We start from the raw sequence: 23,365 nt of genomic DNA on the forward strand, positions 1-23,365 counted from the left end.
GACTGTTCTTGACGTGTCTGGTGTCTGCCCGCTCTTTCTGTGACGTTGCATCAGGTAAGTTACAGCAACACATGTACAACCAAACGTTCTAGCAATGTGGACATTGTTGACTTCCATCTGTATCATACAGAGGGTCCGCGTTGTTCGGGTGTCACAGGTTGCATTTCTGTCGTGTTTTTATTGGTGTGAGTTTTTGACATGCCGTCCTTATCATTTATATACCCATATTGCACGTGTAGTTTCGGCTGCCCAAGCGGCAAGTGGTTTTCATTTTTTCGCATTTTCTAAAAAAAAGAAACGTGCTGTGTTTCACTTTCTGCATAGAGCATTGTTATGTTCAGTTTGTACCTGTGTTTTATAATTTTTTGTAATTTCATTTTTAAAGTGGTAAAGGTTCTTTTGGTCGTCCTTTTATATAATTTAAGATTGAGAAAAAATCCCATGATATATTTGTTTTAATACAAATTTTATTCTTATTAAGATTGCAAAATAAATTAAATATTACTAAATACGAATTTAAATCACATGACATTGATGGAAGTATTTGATAATTTAGAGAATGCTGGCTGGAATCGATTTCGTAGATGTGTTGTTCGAATCCAGTTGTCCTGTCGATTATTGGTTACACGTGGCCTGCCACTCCGAGGATGGTCTCTGACTGCATTCGTCTGTTGCCAACGTTGCCAAAGCACCACATGATGTTTCTGTGGACATTAAATTGTCTTGCAACATCACGTTTGACTCGATCCTGCTTCAAGCATACCAATAGCTCGCAGACGTTCATTTTTGGACAAACGTTGCATTTCGTAATTAGGAGATAAACCTTCTGTGTTTTGAAATTTGATGTAGTCGCTATGTACAATAGATACCTCTATATTATAATTTGGAACCTCGCGCTAAAGCTTTGAAAACGGCGCTCTCTTGCAACGCGTAATAACACAGGCACACACAATCTTAGAACATTGCGAAAAGTGGTCACAGGTGGTATATACGTAACAATTATTACTAAAGTTCAAGATTAAAAACACTGTAGTCGTGAGTAGTTCAAAATAAGTGTTCAAAACACATTGTTTTTCAAAGGAAGTTGACAAAAAAACACTCTAAACTTAGTCCAAAGAAAGATGTTTTAATTTCTACCAACTTGTTGTGCACTGTTGTACACTGTGGACTGACTGTCAATTCTTGGAAGTTACGAGAGAGGTCATTTCTTGGAAATCAAACATGCCATGATTTCTATTAGGGGTGACAGGTTGTAGAAAAAGGTTTTAAAATGCTAAACGAATATATTTCTACAACAAACTTTTTGAACTAACATTCTATCACACATTTAACATGTGTAAGCGTTATTAGGTAGTTAGCAATTACCCCCAGTAAACAATAATAACATCCACATAAATGCCTCTCTACACCGGACTTGGATGTGGCAGAATTTGACCTACATCACGGTTACTCACACCTCGCAGCTGTCAATGACTGACAATCTTGTGTTTACATATATTGTGTTAGCAAGATGACCACCCCGAACTATGATGTGGTTCAACATTAACCTGTAGATTTATTGGGAATGATCAAGCCTGCTGGTACAATATGATTACCAATGGAAGTGAGTATGACTGAACAGCTGCTTTTAGCCTGCCGACAAGTCAGACATTTGTTACACGAAGTTGGGCCTATCTCAGTATCCGCATGGTGTTACCTATCCATTTCAAGATTTCATGGATTCCAAAGCCAGCGTGTGAATGAAATGAGACATTCGTGGTCCAGACATAGGGGGTCGTGTTTGATTTTCTTAATTGTGCGTTTTCTGAAATGAATTTCATCAAGTTTGACTTCAATGATGTAGGGACATTGTTTTCGTGGATTTTCGAATGGACGAGTGTTTTCTGAGTGAGGGAATTTCAAATCCTCTTATGTCAAATCCTTATGATGGTGGTTGACGGAGATAGCGACGAATATCGATCACAAAAAGGTTTGTAAAGAACAGGTTTTGATGAATAAATTTTTTTCAAACAAGTTTTAAATGTTATATTCTACTTTCATTGTTGGTTGTTTCAATGTGGAAATAGCTTAAATTGTTCCGATTCTGGTCAACAATGAACATTTCCCTAACAGTTTCATAAACATTTCATCTGTATGCAAAAGATATGCCTTCATTAAATCTTTTAATGCCATCATCGAAGCAGTCAGGGTTGCGGCCTAGCCAACGCCCAAAACATCCGATATCAAACTACCGTATTTCCTCTATTTGACGCTATGCCGTCTGTAAATTTCGCGAGAGCCCTTGCCTCGGCGTGTATAAGAGACCTGGCTGGTATTAGAGACCCAGCGTGTATTAGAGGACATATAGATACGTTTTACAGTTCATATTGGGTGATCGTTCGGCAGCCATTTTCTATGAATCGATATGTAGGCTATCTATGTATTCATACGCAAGTTTTTAGTGAAAAGGCCTGATGTATTTGAAAGGGGTTTCTGTGGCAAAAAGGAAACCTCTTTTTAACCAATCAGAATCAGCATTCATCAATGTCATGGTTGAATGTTGCATAATTGCGTAGTTTTGTTGTTTTTCTGAGTGGTTGTTGTCAGCACGATGCTAAACAATGAATATGGAATCCCGTTAACGCACATGTTTCTATACACATTCTTGGGTTGTGAAATGCATGGGGCTTGCATATAAGTAAACTTTTGCATGGAATGCATGCTTTTCTGTAGCAGTTGCGTTTTTGTGACTTGATTTCATACATGTACTACAATATTGAAAACCAAACTTTACTTGTTTGAAAAATACACCAAAATATTGGTGTCACAGGAACTTTTGTTGTTGAGTATACATGTATGTCTTAAGTAATTAATACAATTTACTGTATTTTAAATTCAGCAAATAACATTTCTTTAAACTCATTTGCTGCTCATTGAACACGGAAACGACTGTGTCACAACATTTTAGTGGTACCATTGTATCATTAAATGTCTGCGTCTTTAGGACATATCTGCGCATGTAAGTGAATGTTGTGATTATATTACCAAACAGTTAAGAACAAGATGAAAACAAATCCGTCGAATAGTCACCTTTCATTTCATTACAAAATGAATGGGTTACGACAGAAATGTTTGTTTGTTTGGTGATTAACGCCGCACTCAGCAATATTCCAGCTATATGACGGAGGTCTGTGAATAGTCTGGACCAGACAATCCAGTGATTGATATCATTTAGCATCGATCTACGCAGTTGTGACACAATGATCACGCATCAACCAGGTCAGCGAACCTGGCTACCCGATCCCATTATGATTAGTCGCCTCTTACTACAAGCATAGTCGCCTTTTACGGGAAGCATGGGTTGCTGAAGACCTATTCTACCCCGGATCTTCACGGGTTGTGACATAAATGAGACTGTGCCGGTGAATGGGAGTTGTGTGAGTCTGAAATGAGAGTTGCGAATATTAAAGCTTTTGACACATCATTTAATTCTTATTAAACGTACAGTCTTAGTCTGTCTTACAGACCCTGATACAAATATATATCAAATACAGCCCATGCAAGTCTATAATGTTTGGCAAGTCTAGATTACTGCAGTATCTGAAAATGAAGAGAGTCACTGGGCTCCCTTTTATTATATTTTTATTAAGATAACTGAACAACTGTTTTTTTCTGTACGATATGTTCATTTCAGAGACTAGATGTCAGTCTAGTACAGTCCGTTTCTTTTTAATTCGTGGAATATACATACAATTTACTTCTGTGCACGAAAACATTCAACTTCATTATTAAGGATAACTGAACTGTTACAAATATGCATATTCTAAAGCGATCCGACAGGTGACTTTTAATCACACGATTTCTATAAAATACAGAGATGTCATGATACGTTTATGTTATTAGTCACATATAAGTGTGTTATTGGAAACCCAAATGTTACAATTTACATTTATGAATATGTTGGTAATCCTGAAATAGTATTATTTTACCTGAATCTGGCGATAAACGAGTTGTGAAAAACTATACTTTGAGCAAACAGGTGTTGCAACCGGCAACTTTCGGTCTGTTTTGTACAGGGGTTAATAAATAGGGTGTACCACGCCAAACCGGAAGGAAGGGGTTTTGCAAAATTTAATGCCTGGCAAAAGGAAAACAGAAACGAAATCAATAAAGTGGCGCTTGATGTTTCCAACCCCAAGGTTTTGGTGCACATCGTATGCGAACTGCAGATATTATGTACAGTCTGTAGCATCAGTGTATGCGAACTGCAGATGTCATGTATAGTCTATGGCATCAGTGAATGCGAACTGAAGATATTATGTTCAGTCTATGGCATCAGTGTATGCGAACTGTAGATATTATGTACAGTCTATAGCATCAGTGTATGCGAACTGCAGATGTCATGTACAGTCTATGGCATCAGTGTATGCGAACTGAAGATATTATGTACAGTCTATAGGATCAGTGTATGCAAACTGCAGATGTCATGTACAGTCTATGGCATCAGTGTATGCGAACTGCAGATGTCATGTACAGTCTATAGCATCAGTGTATGCGAACTGCAGATATTATGTACAGTCTATGGCATCAGTGTATGGAAACTGCAGATATTATGTTCAGTCTATGGCATCAGTGAATGCGAACTGCAGATATTATTTACAGTCTATGGCATCAGTGTATGCGAACTGCAGATATTATGTACAGTCTATGGCATCAGTGTATGCAAACTGCAGATATCATGTACAGTCTATTGCATCAGTGTATGCGAACTGCAGATATTATGTACAGTCTATAGCATCAGTGTATGCGAACTGCAGATGTCATGTACAGTCTATGGCATCAGTGTATGCGAACTGCAGATGTCATGTACAGTCTATGGCCTCAGTGTATGCGAACTGCAGATATTATGTACAGTCTATGGCATCAGTGTATGGAAACTGCAGATATTATGTTCAGTCTATGTCATCAGTGAATGCGAACTGCAGATATTATTTACAGTCTATGGCATCAGTGTATGCGAACTGCAGATATTATGTACAGTCTATGGCATCAGTGTATGCGAACTGCAGATATTATGTACAGTCTATGGCTTCAGTATATGCAAACTGCAGATATTATGTACAGTCTATGGCACCAGTGTTTATTTTTGGTACAGTCAAGTTTTTTTCCTTCATTTTGGAGGGCTGAGATGTTTTTCCTTTCAAAAGAGAGCTCAGATTTTTTATGCCACATTTCAAAGCAAGGATCAAAGAAGCTGGACTCATTCTTAAACCAAGCAAATGTAAATTCGCGACATAACAATTCGCCTACTTAGGTCATATCTTCAGCAAAGATGGCATCCATGTCCATCCTTCCAAAGGCGGAGTCAATAACCTTGTCCATGGCTACAACACAGTGACTTGCATGATATGGCCCCTTGACATGGAAGATTTGAAATGATCATTAACAAATAAGTGTTACAGACATATTGTCTCTCACGGTGATGTCGCTCTGTCAAAGACTATGGCTTTGCTCTTTGAGGATGGCCATATTACGGTCGATACTTCTTATTGAGGCTGAGATGTTTTTTTTCAAGCAGATGGAAGCTGATTTTTTTATTTACACAAGAGTATGAACTGTGTTTGTTTTTATACAAAAACCGGGCTTACCCTTGAAATCAAATTTTACTTTCGACTTTAGCGATGCCATCAACAAAAACGGTACCGGTGCTAATTTTGTTTCGTTATTTCAGTACCCAACGTGTCCCATGGATCTCATCCCCTTCAAGCACCGAGACACCCAACTGGCAAGAATACGGAAGTTTCTATGTCATGATCTATTTGACGGAATTTGTTTGACCTCCAGGTAAGCAGATCGTTTAAAAGTCTCCCCGTTTGATGAGTTTCATATTTTACATTTTAAAAACCATCTGAACATACGAATGTAAGTCAAACATTGACATAAGAACATCTAAGACCAACTCTTAATTATAATTGTTAGTCAGTTTCCGAGCAATGTTGTCCTGATAATAAATAATTAAAGTAATAATGTGTGTACTTATATTGCGCTAGATTCCAGACACAAATTAAAGTACATGCTTACATTATTACCCTGGTTAATGGATCAGTGTGCGCTGGATTTTCATTCTCCGTTGGAGTATATCATGATGCAGGTGTCTTATTTTATACTGATATCTATTAATGAATCTATTATTCTACGCCTGGCTAACTTTCAACTATGAGCCGTAACAAGGTGAACTAGTCAATAAAGTGCATTGTTTGAGTAGTTCATTGCAAGTGTATTTGATCTTGTATATTAGTGACAGCCGGTTGAACGTGATAGGAGTCCAAATAGACACAGAAATGGAAAAGAAAGAGTACCGAGCAGTCATCAAGTTTTTTACTTCAGAGAAAAGTACTCCCCTAAAAATTCCTGAAAGCTGCCGTAGATGGGTTTTTCAGGGTGGCTTCAGAAAATTTCGTCCTGATGGAATTTAAAAGCTTCATTGTCGATATGAGAAGTGTATTGTAAAACAGGGTGATTATGTTGAAAAATTAAATGAAAAACACTTTCACATTTTATTGTTTGTTTTGTTTGTTTGATAGGCTTGGTGCTTTTTGACCAACCCTCCAGAAGGCATTCATTATTTGCAAAACAATTTAAGTCAATTATTGTGAACTGATTTCAGTGCTTAATAAATGAATTGACATTTCGAATTTGTGTAGCAAACTAAAGCTTATAGCTTGCACTTGTTCTGAAATATGACGAACGTCATGTCAATATTTTCGATTTCAATACACCTATCGAAATTTTCGATATTCAAGTGTGGTTTCGTTGTCACCTATTTTGTCTTTTGTTGATGTATTGACATCGGACCAAGAACAATTCCGATACATCAATAATGCGATCAGTCGTAACACACTGAAGTCACGGCATTGAAATTTTGGATCGACATTGAACATGAAAAATCGATTTCTAGGTCATTATAAATGTATTTTGTCTATGAGTATATCTTCTATTTTTTGTTAAAGAGTATATCCACAAAAGGAGGCACTGTGTTGTATTGCTCACGCGCAAGCTGATGACACAGTTATGTACGCCCAAGCCGTCAATCTTCCCTATGACGAGGTCAAGGTTGGCCAAGCGTTTGGACCTCTGTAAGTTTACATTTATGATGATAATTTTGTCCTACGATCTACGATATATATTCTGTTACAAACGTGTTCTGTTTTTACTATCTCAATATTTAAGGTACATAAACCACAGAACTAAAAGTATCGTCATGGCCTGTTTAATGGATAACTAGCCCAAGACACAGAACTGGTCCTCCGTACAAATTGCTTGCCGAACGAGCAGGCTAAAGTGGAACGGGCTGTCACGTTCGGTAACCCGACTGCGTGGGTTGTTGATCATGATATCAACCACTGGTTTGTCTGGTCCAGACTTGATTACAAGTAGTTACAAGCCACTGTGGTGGTATAGCTGGAACATTGCTCATTAGTAACAGCCAAAACTGTACTTATTTGGATTGCTAGGTATGCTATAGTATACGAGCTGTTACCATTGCAACAACTGTAGGTGGTCCAAGCACTGGTTTCGACTCCAAATCAAGATACAAGAGAGCTGGTCGGGACAGGAAGTAAGGCTAGTGTGGAATTCGGGTTCCGAATGTCAAATATGGGTGGATGGGAAGCCAGTGCAAGTAAGTATATTATCATTGTCATTATTATTATTATTATTATTGTTATTATTATCGACCATTACTTTCTCGAACACCTGGTGCCATCACTATTTGATAGTGATCAACAATGCGTAGACGCAGCTTTTAGCATCGATGTCTTATGATTATGGACACAATTTGTGTCTATAATTAATTCAAGTTATGGCCCTTGCTCCAAGCTTTTCAAATGAGTGCTTTTCAAAAGCGGACAAATTGTCTGAGAAAGTACTGAATTTACATAAATGAAAATTTGCATGCTTGTTTAAGTGATACTTGCCAAGACAGTTCGAAAATTGTCCCGTAAATTAGTTTTGTACACAGTTAGTGCCCTTGGTCTATGCTATTTTACCTTGTCTATAGTGTTTTCTCAGAAACTACTGAATTTACATGAATGAGACTTATCTGAGAGATACTTGTCAAGACTGAGCTAAAACATTGGTCCATAAATTACTCTTATTCGGAGTGACGTGCCTTGCTACATGTTTTTAGATTTTGTGCATCCTGTCTTCATTTCATTTCCTGAAAACTACATAAACATTTGCATGCTTATACGAGATACTTGTTTTATAGTTTATTGACATTAACGTCCATATTATTCACTTGAAGAAACAAAATTCTCATGTGGCCCTTGATAAGGCTGTTTTCTTGTTGATAGTTGTTGAAGTCTCATTCATGTAAATTCAGTAGTTTCTGAGAAAACACTATAGACAAGGTAAAATAGCATAGACCAAGGGCACTAACTGTGTACAAAACTAATTTACGGGACAATTTTCGAACTGTCTTGGCAAGTATCTTTTTTAGGAGGAAAGCTTTAATGCATCAATAAAGGTTTGGATATCTATATGGGGAATCGAACGCGGGCCTTCGTCTTAAGGAGTGAACACTTGAACCACTGGGCCACCCAACCACCACTTCATATTCTGAAGTAAATGTGTCCTCTCTTTCCATCTGTAGACTCTTGTTCTTGTCTTCCAGGGTTTGAGTTGCATGAAGACTAGATATTACTACACCATCACGTCCTGTGCCGATTCAGAAGCTCTTGAGTGAGTTTCTGAGTCTTTTTTCAAATTATTTTGTTATCTGTTTACCGCAAAGTCAAATGTTTATAAAAAGAATTATGCGACAGGTTTAAATGGTGAACAACTAGTATTATTTCACTTTCTTACATTAGCAAATACGTGGGGATGGTTAACGTGGGCATAAAAGGCTATTTTATCCATCTTCGAGACAATATCTTGTCCCTTCCCAATGGATGTGTTGAAGATACGAACACTTATATCATTTAGGCCTTAAGCTTGCAACGACGTCTTTAATTCAGTCACCTCATCTACATCGAGATGTCTGTCAACGGTATCTACAACGATTTTAACGAAGCACCTCCTGATTTCCAAGCAAAGTTGACAACAGCAGAAATCCGAGTATTTGACAGAAATATATTCAACGTTATGATGGATTTGCAAGTGTTGTACGAAATGGCAAAGGTACCAAAATATATATAGATTAATTACACGACATAATTTCATATAAGAATTCAAATATAACTTGTAATCTGAACGATTGCTTTGAGCATATTGTTGGATGATGGACAGTGGTGCGTTTCATGTTTTTTAATGGTAGAGTTTGTTTGCTTGTCTGTTGTTTAAAGCCACACTGAACGCCAAAATGAAAGTGATTTAATAATAAGATCAATATTGACATCAGTGTTGTTGACGGAGGCTCATGCTCAAATTGGCAAAACACACAGTTTGTCCAATTTATTTGGGGCACGAGTGGACCTGTTGTCCGTGATGCCGAATATGCTGTCAGAATTGCGTCCCTTTGGCGTGCCAGGAACCTGTGCGTTCGTTTTCCATATTCGGTCATAAAGCTGACATGCCATGATATAAAACTGAAATACTGTTCCAACCAGTGTTAAATCAAAACTCACGCGCTTACTCGTACGATTTAGAAATGTAGATGTATTGGCATGTGATATTGGATGTTACAGGATCTCCCACGTGATAGCTGTATGTCGGAGTATGCACTGCAGGTTGCAAATGACGTCATCAATGCGTGTGTGCTTGGAACTAAAGAGGCCTACAAAATGTTGGTAGTTTGTTTAATCACAGAATTATTTTTGAGATTAGAAATAAAAGAAATCAATGTATTCATACATTCAGGTTAAGTGTCACAGTGTAAAACCGATAAATTTAGTACATCTATAAAGAATCGTGACAATAAAAATGAACATAAAAAACCGTACTCCGCTATGTATACAAAGATCTGATAATGGTGAGGTGAAATGGAGTTTAATGTCGCGTCAAAGATTATTGCACTTATATAGCGACGTGCGTGCACGTGTATGTGTGTGTGTGTGGCTGCTTGAACTAGTCTGGACTGATGCCGATTTTTTGTGCTAGCTCACTGAGATACCATGCCGCAGTTTAACATGAATACCCCACTCAGACACAGTATACTGACTCCAAGCCGACCAGTCCTTGTTTTAGCCCAGACAGGGTAAGAACAATTACCATCTTTTAACGTCTTTTGGTAAGACGCGGTCGGGGATCGAACCCCGGACCTTCCGCTCTCCGGGCGGACGCTCTACCATTAGACCAAGGGGGCGGTCAATCTAATAATGAGGATACGGTGGATAATATGACCTGGTTGATTGAGTTTATGTCATCGCACCTCAACGGTATGATCATCAGTCAGTCACGTGTCTGCATTATTTGTATATTCACTCGCCCACATGTCAGGTGGAGTATTGGTGACTGCGGAAAAAATGAAACAACATCCATTAAAATATATCACTCTCATTTTGTATGTGAATATGAAAATGATATTGGAGCAAAGTGGCCTAATCGTCTCAGGCGTCGCAATTCGATGTGCAGAGTTGCGTCCCTTCGGCGTGCCGGGAGCCTATGACAGTATCTTTCCTCCAACAGGGGTAGCCTGATGGTTAAAGCGTTTGCTCGTTAAGCCGAAGCACCGGGTCCGATTCCCGACATGGGTACAGTGTGTGAAGCCCATTTCTGGTGTCCCCCGCCGTGATATTGTTGGAATATTGCTAAAAGCGGCGTAAAACCATGTTCACTAACTCACTCACTGACTCCCGTCAAGGGAAAGACGTTTCATTAATGGAGTGAAATAAAAGATCATCCGCCAAAGCTAACTGACATACTGTTCAAAGCTGTTTTATACTCTACTCACACGCGCAGTCAAGTTGGCATTTGATGTCCATATCATTAATTATTTTCCTTTGTTGCGTTAATTCAGAGCACGGTCACGCGCACGTCACGCACTGGGCATGACAAGCGGAAAGGGAAGTCATCAGATTCACGCAGTGGGCTACGTTAATGTGGATACAGGTATGACGCTTGCATACGATATGTAATACGGACTACATTCCATAACACACAGTCCAGAGCTCCAGATAAGCTGCGTATCTGCGTGAAATACGCATCAGAAATGCAGAAATACGCACTTAAATAAAATCCAAGCGTATCAAATACGCAACGAACATTACAGATACGCTACAAAAATAATACTTGTGCGTATCATCAAAATATTGTGTAGTAACCCTGCGTATTCGATTAGCAAATCAGCAACTTATTTTGAAATTATAAACGGGCATTCCATCAACCTTGCCAAACTCCACGATGACAGTTACATCATGATCATTTGCCATCACACTTTCTTGTGGAAGTATCGTGGTATTTTTGAGTCCTATAAAGCTCTCGAACCCAAACGACAGCAGTTTGCAGGGCTTGATGAATAGTGTTTTAAATATTTAACTTAAATACCCACATGTGTAAAAACTAGTGGGTAACAGAAATTTGAATACCCAGATAGAATTACTGATACCCAATGATTTTAAAATGCATGGGTAAAATACCCACAACACCAAAAGCTTATCTGGAGCTATGAATACAGTATCTATGTGCTTTAACTTTTATCAATTATTTATGTACTGTAAATATTTTCTACAAGTACAATTTGAATTAAATAACATTTCCTAACCGTGATCTGCATCGTCATTTCCAATTTCGTATCAAACTGAAGTCTCGTGTGGAATTATTTACAGGAAATATTCCTGGTGATGGACATGCAAAACTCGTCTCATTTGCATATTATACGTGGGGGGCACAAATGGCCGAGTCATCTAAGGCGTTGCGTCCCCTGGGCTGAAAACAAGATCGTGGGTCGAATCCCGGTTCACCCCGATTATGTTTCTAGGTGTGTCAGCACCATACCCGTGCTCGTGGGTTTCACCGAAGTAGTAAACGTCTGAGACCTGCATCACTTCGGGCTTTCCTCCCACATTGGGCTGAAACGCTGTGATATTTATCTGGAATACTGTTAAAAGTGGAGTTAAACCAAACTCACTCACTCATATGGTATGTGTTTAATGTACATTGTATTACGTACGATAATCTGTTATTTCACACCATTAATGAAACGTCTTGCCCTTGACGTGAGTGAGTGAGTGAGTTTGGTTTTACGTCGATTTTACGTCGCTTTTAGCAATATTCAAGCACTATCACCGCTGGGGACACCAGAAATGGGCTTCACAAATTGTACCAACGTCGGGAATCGAACCCGGGTCTTGGGCGGGACGAGCGAACGCGTTAACCACTATGCTACCCGACAGCCCCTCCGTGGCGGGAGAAAGATGCATATGAAAACGTGATGGATGGGGAATGTTGACAGACGTGTCCATCTTAACTTAACATAGACTGCTGAATTGTGTGTGAAATTAAGGAAAGCATTTATCATAACGCAATCGTCTTTACTGTTATGAGCAAATATTTCATCGATGGCAAACAACACATTTTACTTCACAGAGCTTGACAAGCTGCAACTGGCGATCTAGATTCTCTCCAGGGTTCTGATTGTGTATTCATAGTGTCGTTTATTGTATTCACAGTGTTCTGATTGCGTATTCATGTTGTTCTGATTGCGTATTAACGGTGTTTTCATTGTGCATGCTTAGTGTTCTGATTGTGTGTTGACGCGAGTGGGTGAGTTGGGTACTTGACGTTTACCTCTTTGGATGAACAGTCATAATCAGGGTAATTTGAGATTCGAACCCAAGGAAGTTAACTGAATGTCAGTATTATAACATGGTAACACACAGTCTGTTTGTTCATAATCAGCTATAACAGCTATATGGTCGAGTCTGGGACAGGCAAACCAGTGTTGATTACCGAGTCTGGGACAGGCAAACCAGTGTAGATGATCGAGTCTTGGACAGGCAAACCAAACTTGGATGATCCAGTCTTGGACAAGCAAACAAGTGTAGATGATCGAGTCTTGAACTGGAAAACCAGTGTAGATGATCGAGTCTTTGACAGGCAAACCAGTGTAGATGATCGAGTCTTGGACAGGCAAACCAGTGTAGATGATCGAGTCTTGGACAGGCAAACCAGTGTAGATGATGGAGTCTTGGACAGACAAACCAGTGTAGATGATCGAGTATGTAACAGGCAAACCAGAGTAGATGATCGAGTCTTGGATAGGGAAACCAGAGTAGAAGATCGAGTCTTGACAAGCAAACCAGAGTAGATGATGGAGTCTTGGACAGACAAACCACTGTAGATGATCGAATCTTGGACAGGCAAACCAGCGTAGATGATCGAGTCTTGGACAGTCAAACCAGTGTAGATGATCGAGTCTTGGACAGGTAAACCAGTGTAGATGATCGGCTCTTGGACAGGCAAACCAGTGTAGACGATCGAGTCTTGGACAGACAAACCAGAGTAGATGATGGAGTCTTGGACAGACAAACCAGTGTAGATGATGGAGTCTCGGACAGGCAAACCAGTGTAGATGATGGAGTCTTGGACAGGCAAACCAGTTTAGATGATCGAGTCTTGGACAAGCAAACCAGAGTAGATGATCGAGTCTGGGACAGGCAAACCAGAGTAGATGATCGAGTCTTGGACAGGAAAACCAGTGTAGATGATGGAGTCTTGGACAAGCAAACCAGCGAGATGATGGAGTCTTGGACAGGCAAACCAGTTTAGATGATGGAGTCTTGGACAAGCAAACCAGAGTAGATGATCGAGTCTTGGACAGGCAAACCAGAGTAGATGATGGAATCTTGGACAGGCAAACCAGAGTAGATGATCAAGTCTTGGACAGGCAAACCAGTGTAGATGATCGAGTCTTGCACAGGCAAACCAGAGTAGATGATCGAGTCTTGGACAGGCAAACCGGAGTAGATGATCGAGTCTTGGACAGGCAAACCAGTGTAGATGATCGAGTCTTGGACAGGCAAACCAGTGTAGATGATGGAGTCTTGGACAAGCAAACCAGCGAGAAGATGGAGTCTTGGACAGGCAAACCAGTTTAGATGATGGAGTCTTGGACAGGCAAACCAGTGTAGACGATCGAGTCTTGGACTGGCAAACCAGTGTAGATGATGGAGTCTTGGACAGGCAAACCAGTGTAGATGATCGTGTCTTTGACAGGCAAACCAGAGTAGATGATCGAGTCTTTGACAGGCAAACCAGAGTAGATGATCTAGTCTTGGACAGACAAACCAGTGTAGATGATGGAATCTTGGACAGGCAAACCAGTGTAGATGATCGAGTCTTGGACAGACAAACCAGAGTAGATGATCAAGTCTTGGACAGGCAAACCAGTGTAGATGATCAAGTCTTGGACAGACAAACCAGTGTAGATGATCGAGTCTTGGACAGGCAAACCAGTGTAGATGATCGAGTCTTGGACAGGCAAACCAGAGTAGATGATCGAGTCTTGGACAGACAAACCAGTGTAGATGATCGAGTCTTGGACAGACAAACCAGAGTAGATGATCGAGTCTCGGACAGGCAAACCAGTGTAGATGATCGAGTCTTGGACAAGCAAACTGGAGTAGATGATCGAGTCTTGGACAAGCAAACCAGTGTAGATGATCGAGTCTTGGACAGGCAAACCAGTGTAGACGATCGAGTCTGTAACAGTCAAACCAATGTAGACGATCGAGTCTGTATCAGGCAAACCAGTGTAGATGATGGACTCTTGGACAAGTGAGTGAGTGAGTTTGGTTTTACGCCGCTTTTAGCAATATTCCAGCAATATCACGGCAGGGGACACCACAATTGGGCTTCACACATTGTACCCATGTCGGGAATCGAACCCTGATCTTCGGCGTGACGAGCGAACGCTTTAACCACTTGGCTACCCGACCGCCCCTCTTGGACAAGCAAACCAGTGTAGATGATTAAGTCTTAGACAGGCAAACCAACAGTCGATCGAGTCTGGGACAGGCAAACCAATGTAGACGATCGAGTCTTGGACAGGCAAACCAGTCTAGATGATCGAGTCTTGGACAGTCAAATCAATGTAGACGATCGAGTGTTGGACAGGCAAATCAGTGTAGATGATCGAGTGTGTTATTTTATCGTCGAATCACCGACCTTCGGCTCTCTGGGCAAACGCTTTATCCAGGCCAGTTATTACTGTTCCGCTATTCATAAAATGTGATGCTGAACCATTGGTTTCAGTGACATGTTTATTAAAAGTAGATTCGAAAATTAACATGAAGGACACCTTGCACCTTCGATGGATTTTACATGTACTGATAAAAAACACAGTATTTACCTAAACAGAAAATATACATAAATAACTGTAACCTGAGTTGTGACGAGAATGTGTTAACTCTGTTTAATACGTGAGTAGCTATCCTAAAGCTTTGTTCTTTCATAAAACAATGCACGTAAATCAAAACATTCAGAACAAAAGTACATGCATGTTCACACTGCACTATATTTGGGACAGAGCCAAACAATGGAACTTTTCGGTGTGGATACTTTAAAATACCTTTACAAGCAAAAACATTTCCTATTTTAAGGCTAACAGCCCAACTTATTGATTTTGATAACGGATATTTCGCTCTTGTTACAATTGTTCTCCTGAAGTTGGAACCCGTGAGTTACGTTTAACGTTGTTTTAAACAGCATTTCATGTATATCGCGTCAGCTTGATGTGGGAGGAAATCCCGAAGTGGTACAGGTCTCAGACCAAATATTATCTGGGCCAACCGGGATTTGAACCCATGTACAACCCATGGCAGCGTCTTGCCCCGTACGGTCTTGGAGTTCTTCGTTGTAGATGTAGGTGTCTAGGCAGCTGCACTGGGTCTTGTAGACTAGGCCTTATTTAATGTTGGAACATTTTGTGTTCTGGATTCGGTCGAGTAGCTTGGTGGTTAGAGCGTTCGCTCGTCGCGCCGAAGACCCGGGTTCAATTCCCGACATGGGTACAATGTGTGAGGCCCATTTCCGGTGTCCCCCGCTGTGATATTGCTGGAATATTGCTAAACGCGGCGTAAAACCTTACTCACTCTGAATTATTAAATGTTTTAAGGTAATATTGTTTATATTATATACGTGTCAATGTTGAATTGTTGCAGCTTCCTATTTTCTGCTTGGCTTTACCTATGTACGCATCATCCACATGACTCCTGTTGTCGACCTACCACAAATTCAACTGATTTATCATCGCAATTACCAACGTCAAAAGAGGACGTCAAGAGACAATGTCTGCTACCCACGCTACCAATCAGCAATATCCCTTCAAAACAGAGTGTTTCGAAAATATACACAAATGGGTAGAAGGTTATGACTAGTAAATAGTTAGTATACCACAGAAACGTACTTGTGACGTGCAGTGTTATCACCAAATAATGTGATCCGGTGGGGTAGCCTGGTGGTTAAAGCGTTCGCTCGTCATGCCGAAGACCGGGTTCGATTCCCACTCGTGTGAAGCCATTGTTATCGTATCCCCCGCAGTGATATTGCTTGGATAATGCTAAAAGCGGCGTAAAACCAAACTCACCCATTCGCTCATAGTGATCCGGCACAATAAGCTAACATTTGAAGCCACAAGCGTTTAAGTTTAGAACGTACACATGAATTATTATTTTCAGCATGGTTGTGGCCGTACCGGAAGACTCCGATGAAAAGCGTAAGCAGTTGGTCAACGGCATTCAGTGTGATGGAGAAATATCCCTTTAAGATGGCCTTTACTCAGGTAAAAATTGGACAAGAAAAGTGTGAAATAGAAAATATTCTAGTGTCGCACGTCACATAATTTACATGATAACCATGCATGCTATATTGTCAACTTAAACAAAACATGTTACATCTCAAATGATGCTACTGCCACACGTGTATTGCTGTAAAAATACACATATTCGTATCCTGCCCCACCGGTGGCACAAAATCATGCAAAGGAAAGTCAACTGTTCACCTGATAAAAACATGAGAACATATGGTACAAGTCAAAATAGGGAATTGCCTCGGACATCATTTTTGCCACTGATGCGTCAAATTTGTAAATTTGGACTAACGGGGTTGGGTGGTCAGGCTCGCTGACTTGGTTGAAGCATGTCATCGATCCCAATTGCGTGGATCGATGCTAATGATATCAATCACTGGATTATCTGGTTCAGACTCGATTATTTACAGACCGCCGTTATATAGCTAGAATATTGTTGAGTTACGGCGTTAAACAAAAAAACAACCAACGACAATGCCTGTGTATCCCTCCAATAATTCCTCCCTCAGTCCAGAAGTATCATCGCCGAAAACAGAACTAGAATGAGTTATTGTTTTGTTTGTTGTTTAACGCCGGGCTAAGCAATATTCCAGCTATATGAAAGCGCTCTGTGAATATTCGAGTCTGGACCAGACAATCCAGTGATTGACATCACGACCATCGATCTTCGCAATTAGGATACGATGACATGCATCAACCAAGCCAGTGAACCCTTCCTCGGCATCATCAGCAGGTTTGTTGTATCAGTGCAAACATGGCTACCATGGTTCATAAAAATGACCATTCATAGGGGCACTCAGAATGAAGGAGTTATGATCAGTATCTATTATTAAAACACATATATGGAAACACTTTGGACGCAACTCAGGCCATGCCTGGCCTACTTCCTGAAAAAAACTATAACTTCTAATAAATGAAGCATAACATGTCAGGGTTGATTTGCGGACAATGTCCTCATAGCCATGAAAATTAACTGTTTTACAAATATACAACTATTCGTGCAGACAGGAGTATTTACAATCAGTTTTCAATCTTCTTAAAAACATGAAAATAAATTGTTTTAGCCCAAAGGCCTGATGATTGTCATAATATGCGGTTCGCACTCATTTCATTATGAAAGAAGGTCATTTGAAAGAGAATATTCGTAACCAGATTAAAGAGCAAGAATACTTTTTAAAAAACATCATCATTTGACATTCCGCACTTAAATCCTAATACTATGTATGCCTTTCTTGAACATTCTGTAGGGTAAAGGGAATGTGGATTTGCCATGAACTAGTCAGCCAAGGGTTGGGTTCGATTCCTCATAAGGATACAATGTGTATGGTTTCTGGTGTCCCCCTCCGTGAGATTGGTTGATTATCGCTGAGAGGGGCGTAAAACTCTATTCACTCGTCACACAATGACGTAAAAGTGTTTGTTTCATTCATATTCAGAAATAGTGGAATCATTTTAAACCATTTAATCGGCTTGTTCTCGTCACGGTTATCCTAAATATATTCAGATGTCGGTTTGTTTTCAGCCACAGCAATTACTGTGGGTCAGCGAAAAGTACCCGGACTTTTACATCAGGGTGAAACACTTCATCAACACCGGCCAGCTTATTCCAGTCGGCCCTACCTGGATAGAAATGGTCAGTCCCGGGTTCGATTCCCAAATGTCCCCAGCCGTGATTCCTGGGAAATTGCGTTCACTGAAACTGTATTTGACAGGTTCGAAGATCTGAACGAAAGAGACAGTGACATTTAGATTAGCATATTTTCTGCAGTTATAACCAGAAGTTATTTGAAAGTTTCATTGTGGGACTTTATTATTAAAAAGACCGCCTCCGTGGTCTAGTGCTACAGCGTCCGCCCGGAGAGCGGAAGGTCCGGGGTTCGATCCCCAGCCGCGTCATACCAAAAGATGTTAAAAGATGGTACTTGTTGTTACCCTGTCTGGAGCTCGGCATTAAGGGACTGAAACAAGGACTGGTCGGCCCGGAGTCAGTATACTGTGTCTGAGTGGGGTATTCATGTTAAACTGCGGCATGGTATCTCAGTGCGCTAGCACAATAAATCGGCATCAGTCCAAACCATAGTCCGTTTGCTGCAAAAACGTACCGATGAAATGCAAAATAAATATAGATATAAATCCGAAAGCAACAATTCGTCTTAAATGGCCCCAACTCGTGACCATAATATCAGACATTGTCATTGAGTAGAGGAAGAATTGTTTTTCTAATTATCATGCAATTGTTAGTGGTTTAATGCCTGTTTTTACAAGGGTGTTTGCGCAATTAGCATAACAGATGAAGGGCATCGCGGAACAAAGTGATAATCTCAAAATTTCTATTCTGAAATATTTTCATTTTAACTGTTAATGTCAACTGAAATAATAATTTGACTGACAGCAGCATTATCTAAACCATCTCTTTTACAATAGGATGCTTTAAGTCCGCTCTCAACTTTGTCAATGCACCCCCTCCGACTTACAATAACTATAAACGTGATTCACATCATCTGTGAATTTCATCATGTACCATATCACAATGGTATATTGAGCTCGTTCTGTGTATTTTATTGGTTGAATTTGAAATTAGCTGAATAACAATACCAAGAAAATCACTAACACTGCTTTGATAATATTTTACAGCTTCTCATTGCATATTCCGTTTAATAACTACTACCGAAAAATACGCTTCAGCTTTAGACTATTTAATTTGGCAAGATTTTATTACAGGAAAGACGGTGTTAGTTTGATCTGACACGGGCGAGTTTCATGTGCGAATGTAGGGTTGTTCAGTTCACAGTGCAGACCCCCTTTTAACAGAAATAACTTTCATGCCATTTAAGATGTAGTGTTGCTTTCGGATAAATATTTATGTTGCATTTCATCGTTACGATCTTGCAGTAAACGGACTATAGTACAGGCAGCCACACACACACACACACACACACGCACGCACGCACGCACGCACGCACGCACACACTCACACTCACACTCACACATATAAGTGCAATAATCTTGGACGCGACGTTAAACCCCGTTTCACCTCACATCAAAGATAATTCTATATCATGAATTTAGTATTGCGGAGTTTAAGTTTAAGTTTTGATTCCCTTTTCAACATACATGTAGATTTATCACTGATTTGTTACAGGATGCAAACATGCCAAACGGAGAGTGCCTATTGCGACAGTTCCTGTATGGCCAAAAGTTCCTTGAAAAAGAATTTGGTACAAGGTGTACCGACGTAAGTGGTTTGTTAATTAAGGACTTAACGTCCGCCAGGCGCTGTCGGATCAAGGGAGTTAAACAATATAGACTCGTATCTGTAACATTAAAATGAGTCAACATTATGGATATAAATGGTAACAACACATCTTACTATGTAGTATCTCCTACGTAGGACTTAGTATCTCCTACGTAGGACTTAGTATCTCCTACGTAGGACTTACTATCTCCTACGTAGGACTTAGTATGGCCTAGAATCACTATCTCCTACGTACGACAGTATCTCCTACGTAGGACTTCCTATCTCCTGCGTAGGAGATACTAAGTCCTACGTAGGAGATTGTAAGTCCTACGTAGGAGATACTAAGTCCTACGTAGGAGATACTTAGACAAAAATAAATTCACCGTGGCCCTACTACGCTTCTGTACAATGACGACATCAAGTGTTCGCAAAAATGGCATTCATGATGTTCCGAGCCCGTATTATACCTCGTACGTCACGACATACACCTCTCGTACGTCACCATGGAACCATTTCGAACGTCACTATAAACACCTCCTACACATGTATTCGCCTCTCATACGCCACTGTAGACGCATCTCGGACGTACCATTAAATTCTAAACACATCTTAAACTTCACTATAGACACCTCGCGTGAGTCTCAAGACACACCTCACGCAACCCACCATAGACACCTCACGAAAGTCTATCATAGACACCTCTCGTAGGACAATATGGACATATCACGCAAATCAAATCGACAACACCCTTTCCATTTTCATAAGATATTCCTGCCAAGCGCAAAGCCGATTGTACGATTTCGACTGTGTCATGAGCATGTGTTTATGAATGATTATCAAATAGTGATGATACCAGGTGTTCGCGAAAGGGGAGCGTATCCTGTCCCGCCTGTAGTACCCGTCATAAACACATGCACGGGCAAGTCAATTGTTCACCTGAAAAAAAACACGGGAACATATGGATACTCCTCCCGTACGACAATATGGACACCTCACGTTAGCCACGATAGACACCTCACGTTAGTCACCACCTGTTGATATTCCTCTCGTTCGGCAATATGGACACCTCACGTAAGCTACGATAGACACCTCACGTAAGTCACCACATGTTTATAGTTTTCTCGTTCGACAATATGGACACCCCACGTAAGCCACTATAGACACCTCACGTAAGTCACCACATGTTTATAGTTTTCTCGTTCGACAATATGTACATCCCACGTAAGCCACTATAGACACCTCACGTAAGTCACCACATTTTTATACTCCTCCCGTACGACAATATGGACACCTCATGTAAGCCACGGTAGACACCTCACGTAAGTCACCACATGTTTATAGTTTTCTCGTTCGACAATATGGACACCTCACGTAAGCCACGACAGACACCTCACGTAAGTCACCACATTATATACTCCGCTCGCACGACAATATGGACACCTCACGTACGTCTAGTCCAGTAAATATGATATGATCGCAATCGATGAAAAGCTACACTTTCTTGTCAATGTATGTTTCAGACTTGAACCCTTATACGAACTTTCTTGTCAATGTATGTTTCAGACTTGAACCCTTATACGAACGCAACACACCCCAATGGATCTATAGCCTAACATTCTTATAGTGGATGTTGTGCCCGTCGAAGAGCTCAGTATGAATAATGTTTCATGTCTGTTTCCTCAGCTGTGGCTACTCGACAGCTTCGGCTATTCGGCTCAGCTACCCCAGATCATGAAGCACTGTGACGTCACGAGATTCGTCACCATCAAACTCAGCTGGAACTCCGTCAACAAATTCCCGGTTTGTGATTCTCTACGTCGGTAAGGTTTAGACATGTTGACCTACTGGAAATGCACAATTTCATAAGTATATATTTGATGGACGTAGGGAAAACTTTTGGTGTGTCTTAAGGCCACAATCAGCAATATACCAGCTACATATTGATGGACGTAGGTACATGTTTTTGGAGTGCCGTAAGGCCATTATCAGCAATATACCAGCTACATAGTGATGGACGTAGATTAATGTTTAAGAGTGTCGTAAGGCCACAATCAGTAATGTACCAGCTATATATTAATGGACGTAGGTTAATGTCCTTGGAGTGTCTTAAGGCCACAATCAGCAATGCACTGATACATGTACATCAAACATGCTGATGATACTGAGGAATAGGTCTTCAGAAACCCATGCTTGCCGTCATGGCGACTATGCTTGTCGTAAGAGGCGACTAACGGGATTGGGTGGTCAGGCTCGCTGACTTGGTTGATGCATGTCATCGTATGCAAATTGCGTGGATCGATGCCCAGGATAGCAATCACTGGATTGTCTGGTCCAGGCTCAATTATTTACAGACCGCCGTCATATAGCTGGAATATTACTGTGTGCGGTGTTATGCAACAAATAAAAAAACCCAACTCAACAACTCCGGAGTAGAATAGGTCTTCAGCAACCCGACAATACTTATAAGAGGCGACTAACGGGATCGTGGTCAGGCTCACTGACATTTGCGTGAATCGATGCTCATTATTTCAATCACTGGATTGTCTGGTCCAGGCTTTACAGACCGCCGTCATATAGCTGGAATATTGCTAAAAGCGCGCTAAAGAACAAACAAACAAACAAACAAACAAACAAATCACTGGGGCTGTTATCTTTCAGCACAACACATTCTGGTGGGAGGGGCTGGGAGGACACCGGGTGTTGGCGCACTTTCCCCCAGGCACAAACTACCACAAGGAAGTCACAGTGGATGAGGTAAGTTCTCTTGTCTTGGGGTAGGGTTGGGGTGGGTGGGGGTGGCGGTGGTGGTGGATGGGGATGCACGGGTGACCCAGTCATGTAAGTCGAGTTTGGATCAATATAGAAGACAGTGTAGCTCATGGAAACTTAAATTGTATGTCATCTTCCCGAGGCAAGGGACATTTACTGAGAATAAAAAAGTCCTGTTTCCACCCTTGCAGAACTCACCTGGAATTTCGTGGCCCGATCGTAGCAGTGGCTACTACGAGTTATGTCCCTCTTATGTCTCCCTTATTGACCAATCAGAGTTGCCTGAGAGTCCGCAATTTGCCGTGCAGAGATGTGTTCTATGATCGTGGGTTCAAATCCCGGTTCGCACCGATTATGTTTCTAGGTGTGTCAGCATAATACCCATGCTCGTGGGTTTCATCGAAGTGGTAAACGTCTGAGATCTGCATCACTTCGGGCTTCCCTCCCACATTAAGCTGACACGCCGTGATATAACTGGAATACTGTGAAAAGCGGCGTTAAATCCAACTCACTCACTCCTCCTATCTCAGGCTGACACACCGTGATAACTGAAAGACGGCCTTGAACCAAACTCACATGCTCTCTCGTCTACCATGTACTCTGTTGAAAAACGCTCGTTCTATAGCAGTTGC

The 23,365-nt window shown here is 40.8% G+C and overlaps 1 protein-coding gene across 1 annotated transcript in view; it reads left to right on the forward strand.

Moving 5' to 3' along the window:
• Positions 1–5,725: 5,725 nt before the first annotated feature.
• The window catches only part of LOC139475167 (alpha-mannosidase 2C1-like), a 44,058-nt gene continuing 26,418 nt past the window's right edge, over positions 5,726–23,365 (forward strand). Inside the window, exons 1-12 of the mRNA XM_071258423.1 lie at positions 5,726–5,823; positions 6,990–7,115; positions 7,537–7,660; positions 8,654–8,721; positions 8,997–9,159; positions 9,666–9,763; positions 10,937–11,028; positions 16,596–16,699; positions 18,249–18,359; positions 19,869–19,961; positions 21,648–21,764; positions 22,623–22,718. Coding sequence (XP_071114524.1) covers positions 5,726–5,823; positions 6,990–7,115; positions 7,537–7,660; positions 8,654–8,721; positions 8,997–9,159; positions 9,666–9,763; positions 10,937–11,028; positions 16,596–16,699; positions 18,249–18,359; positions 19,869–19,961; positions 21,648–21,764; positions 22,623–22,718 — 1,290 coding nt within the window. The remainder of the gene's footprint in view (positions 5,824–6,989; positions 7,116–7,536; positions 7,661–8,653; positions 8,722–8,996; positions 9,160–9,665; positions 9,764–10,936; positions 11,029–16,595; positions 16,700–18,248; positions 18,360–19,868; positions 19,962–21,647; positions 21,765–22,622; positions 22,719–23,365) is intronic.

The sequence above is a fragment of the Haliotis cracherodii genome, unplaced genomic scaffold, assembly GCF_022045235.1.
Source record: "Haliotis cracherodii isolate W230 unplaced genomic scaffold, xgHalCrac1.p SCAF_3, whole genome shotgun sequence".
Taxonomy (NCBI): Eukaryota; Metazoa; Mollusca; class Gastropoda; order Lepetellida; family Haliotidae; genus Haliotis; species Haliotis cracherodii.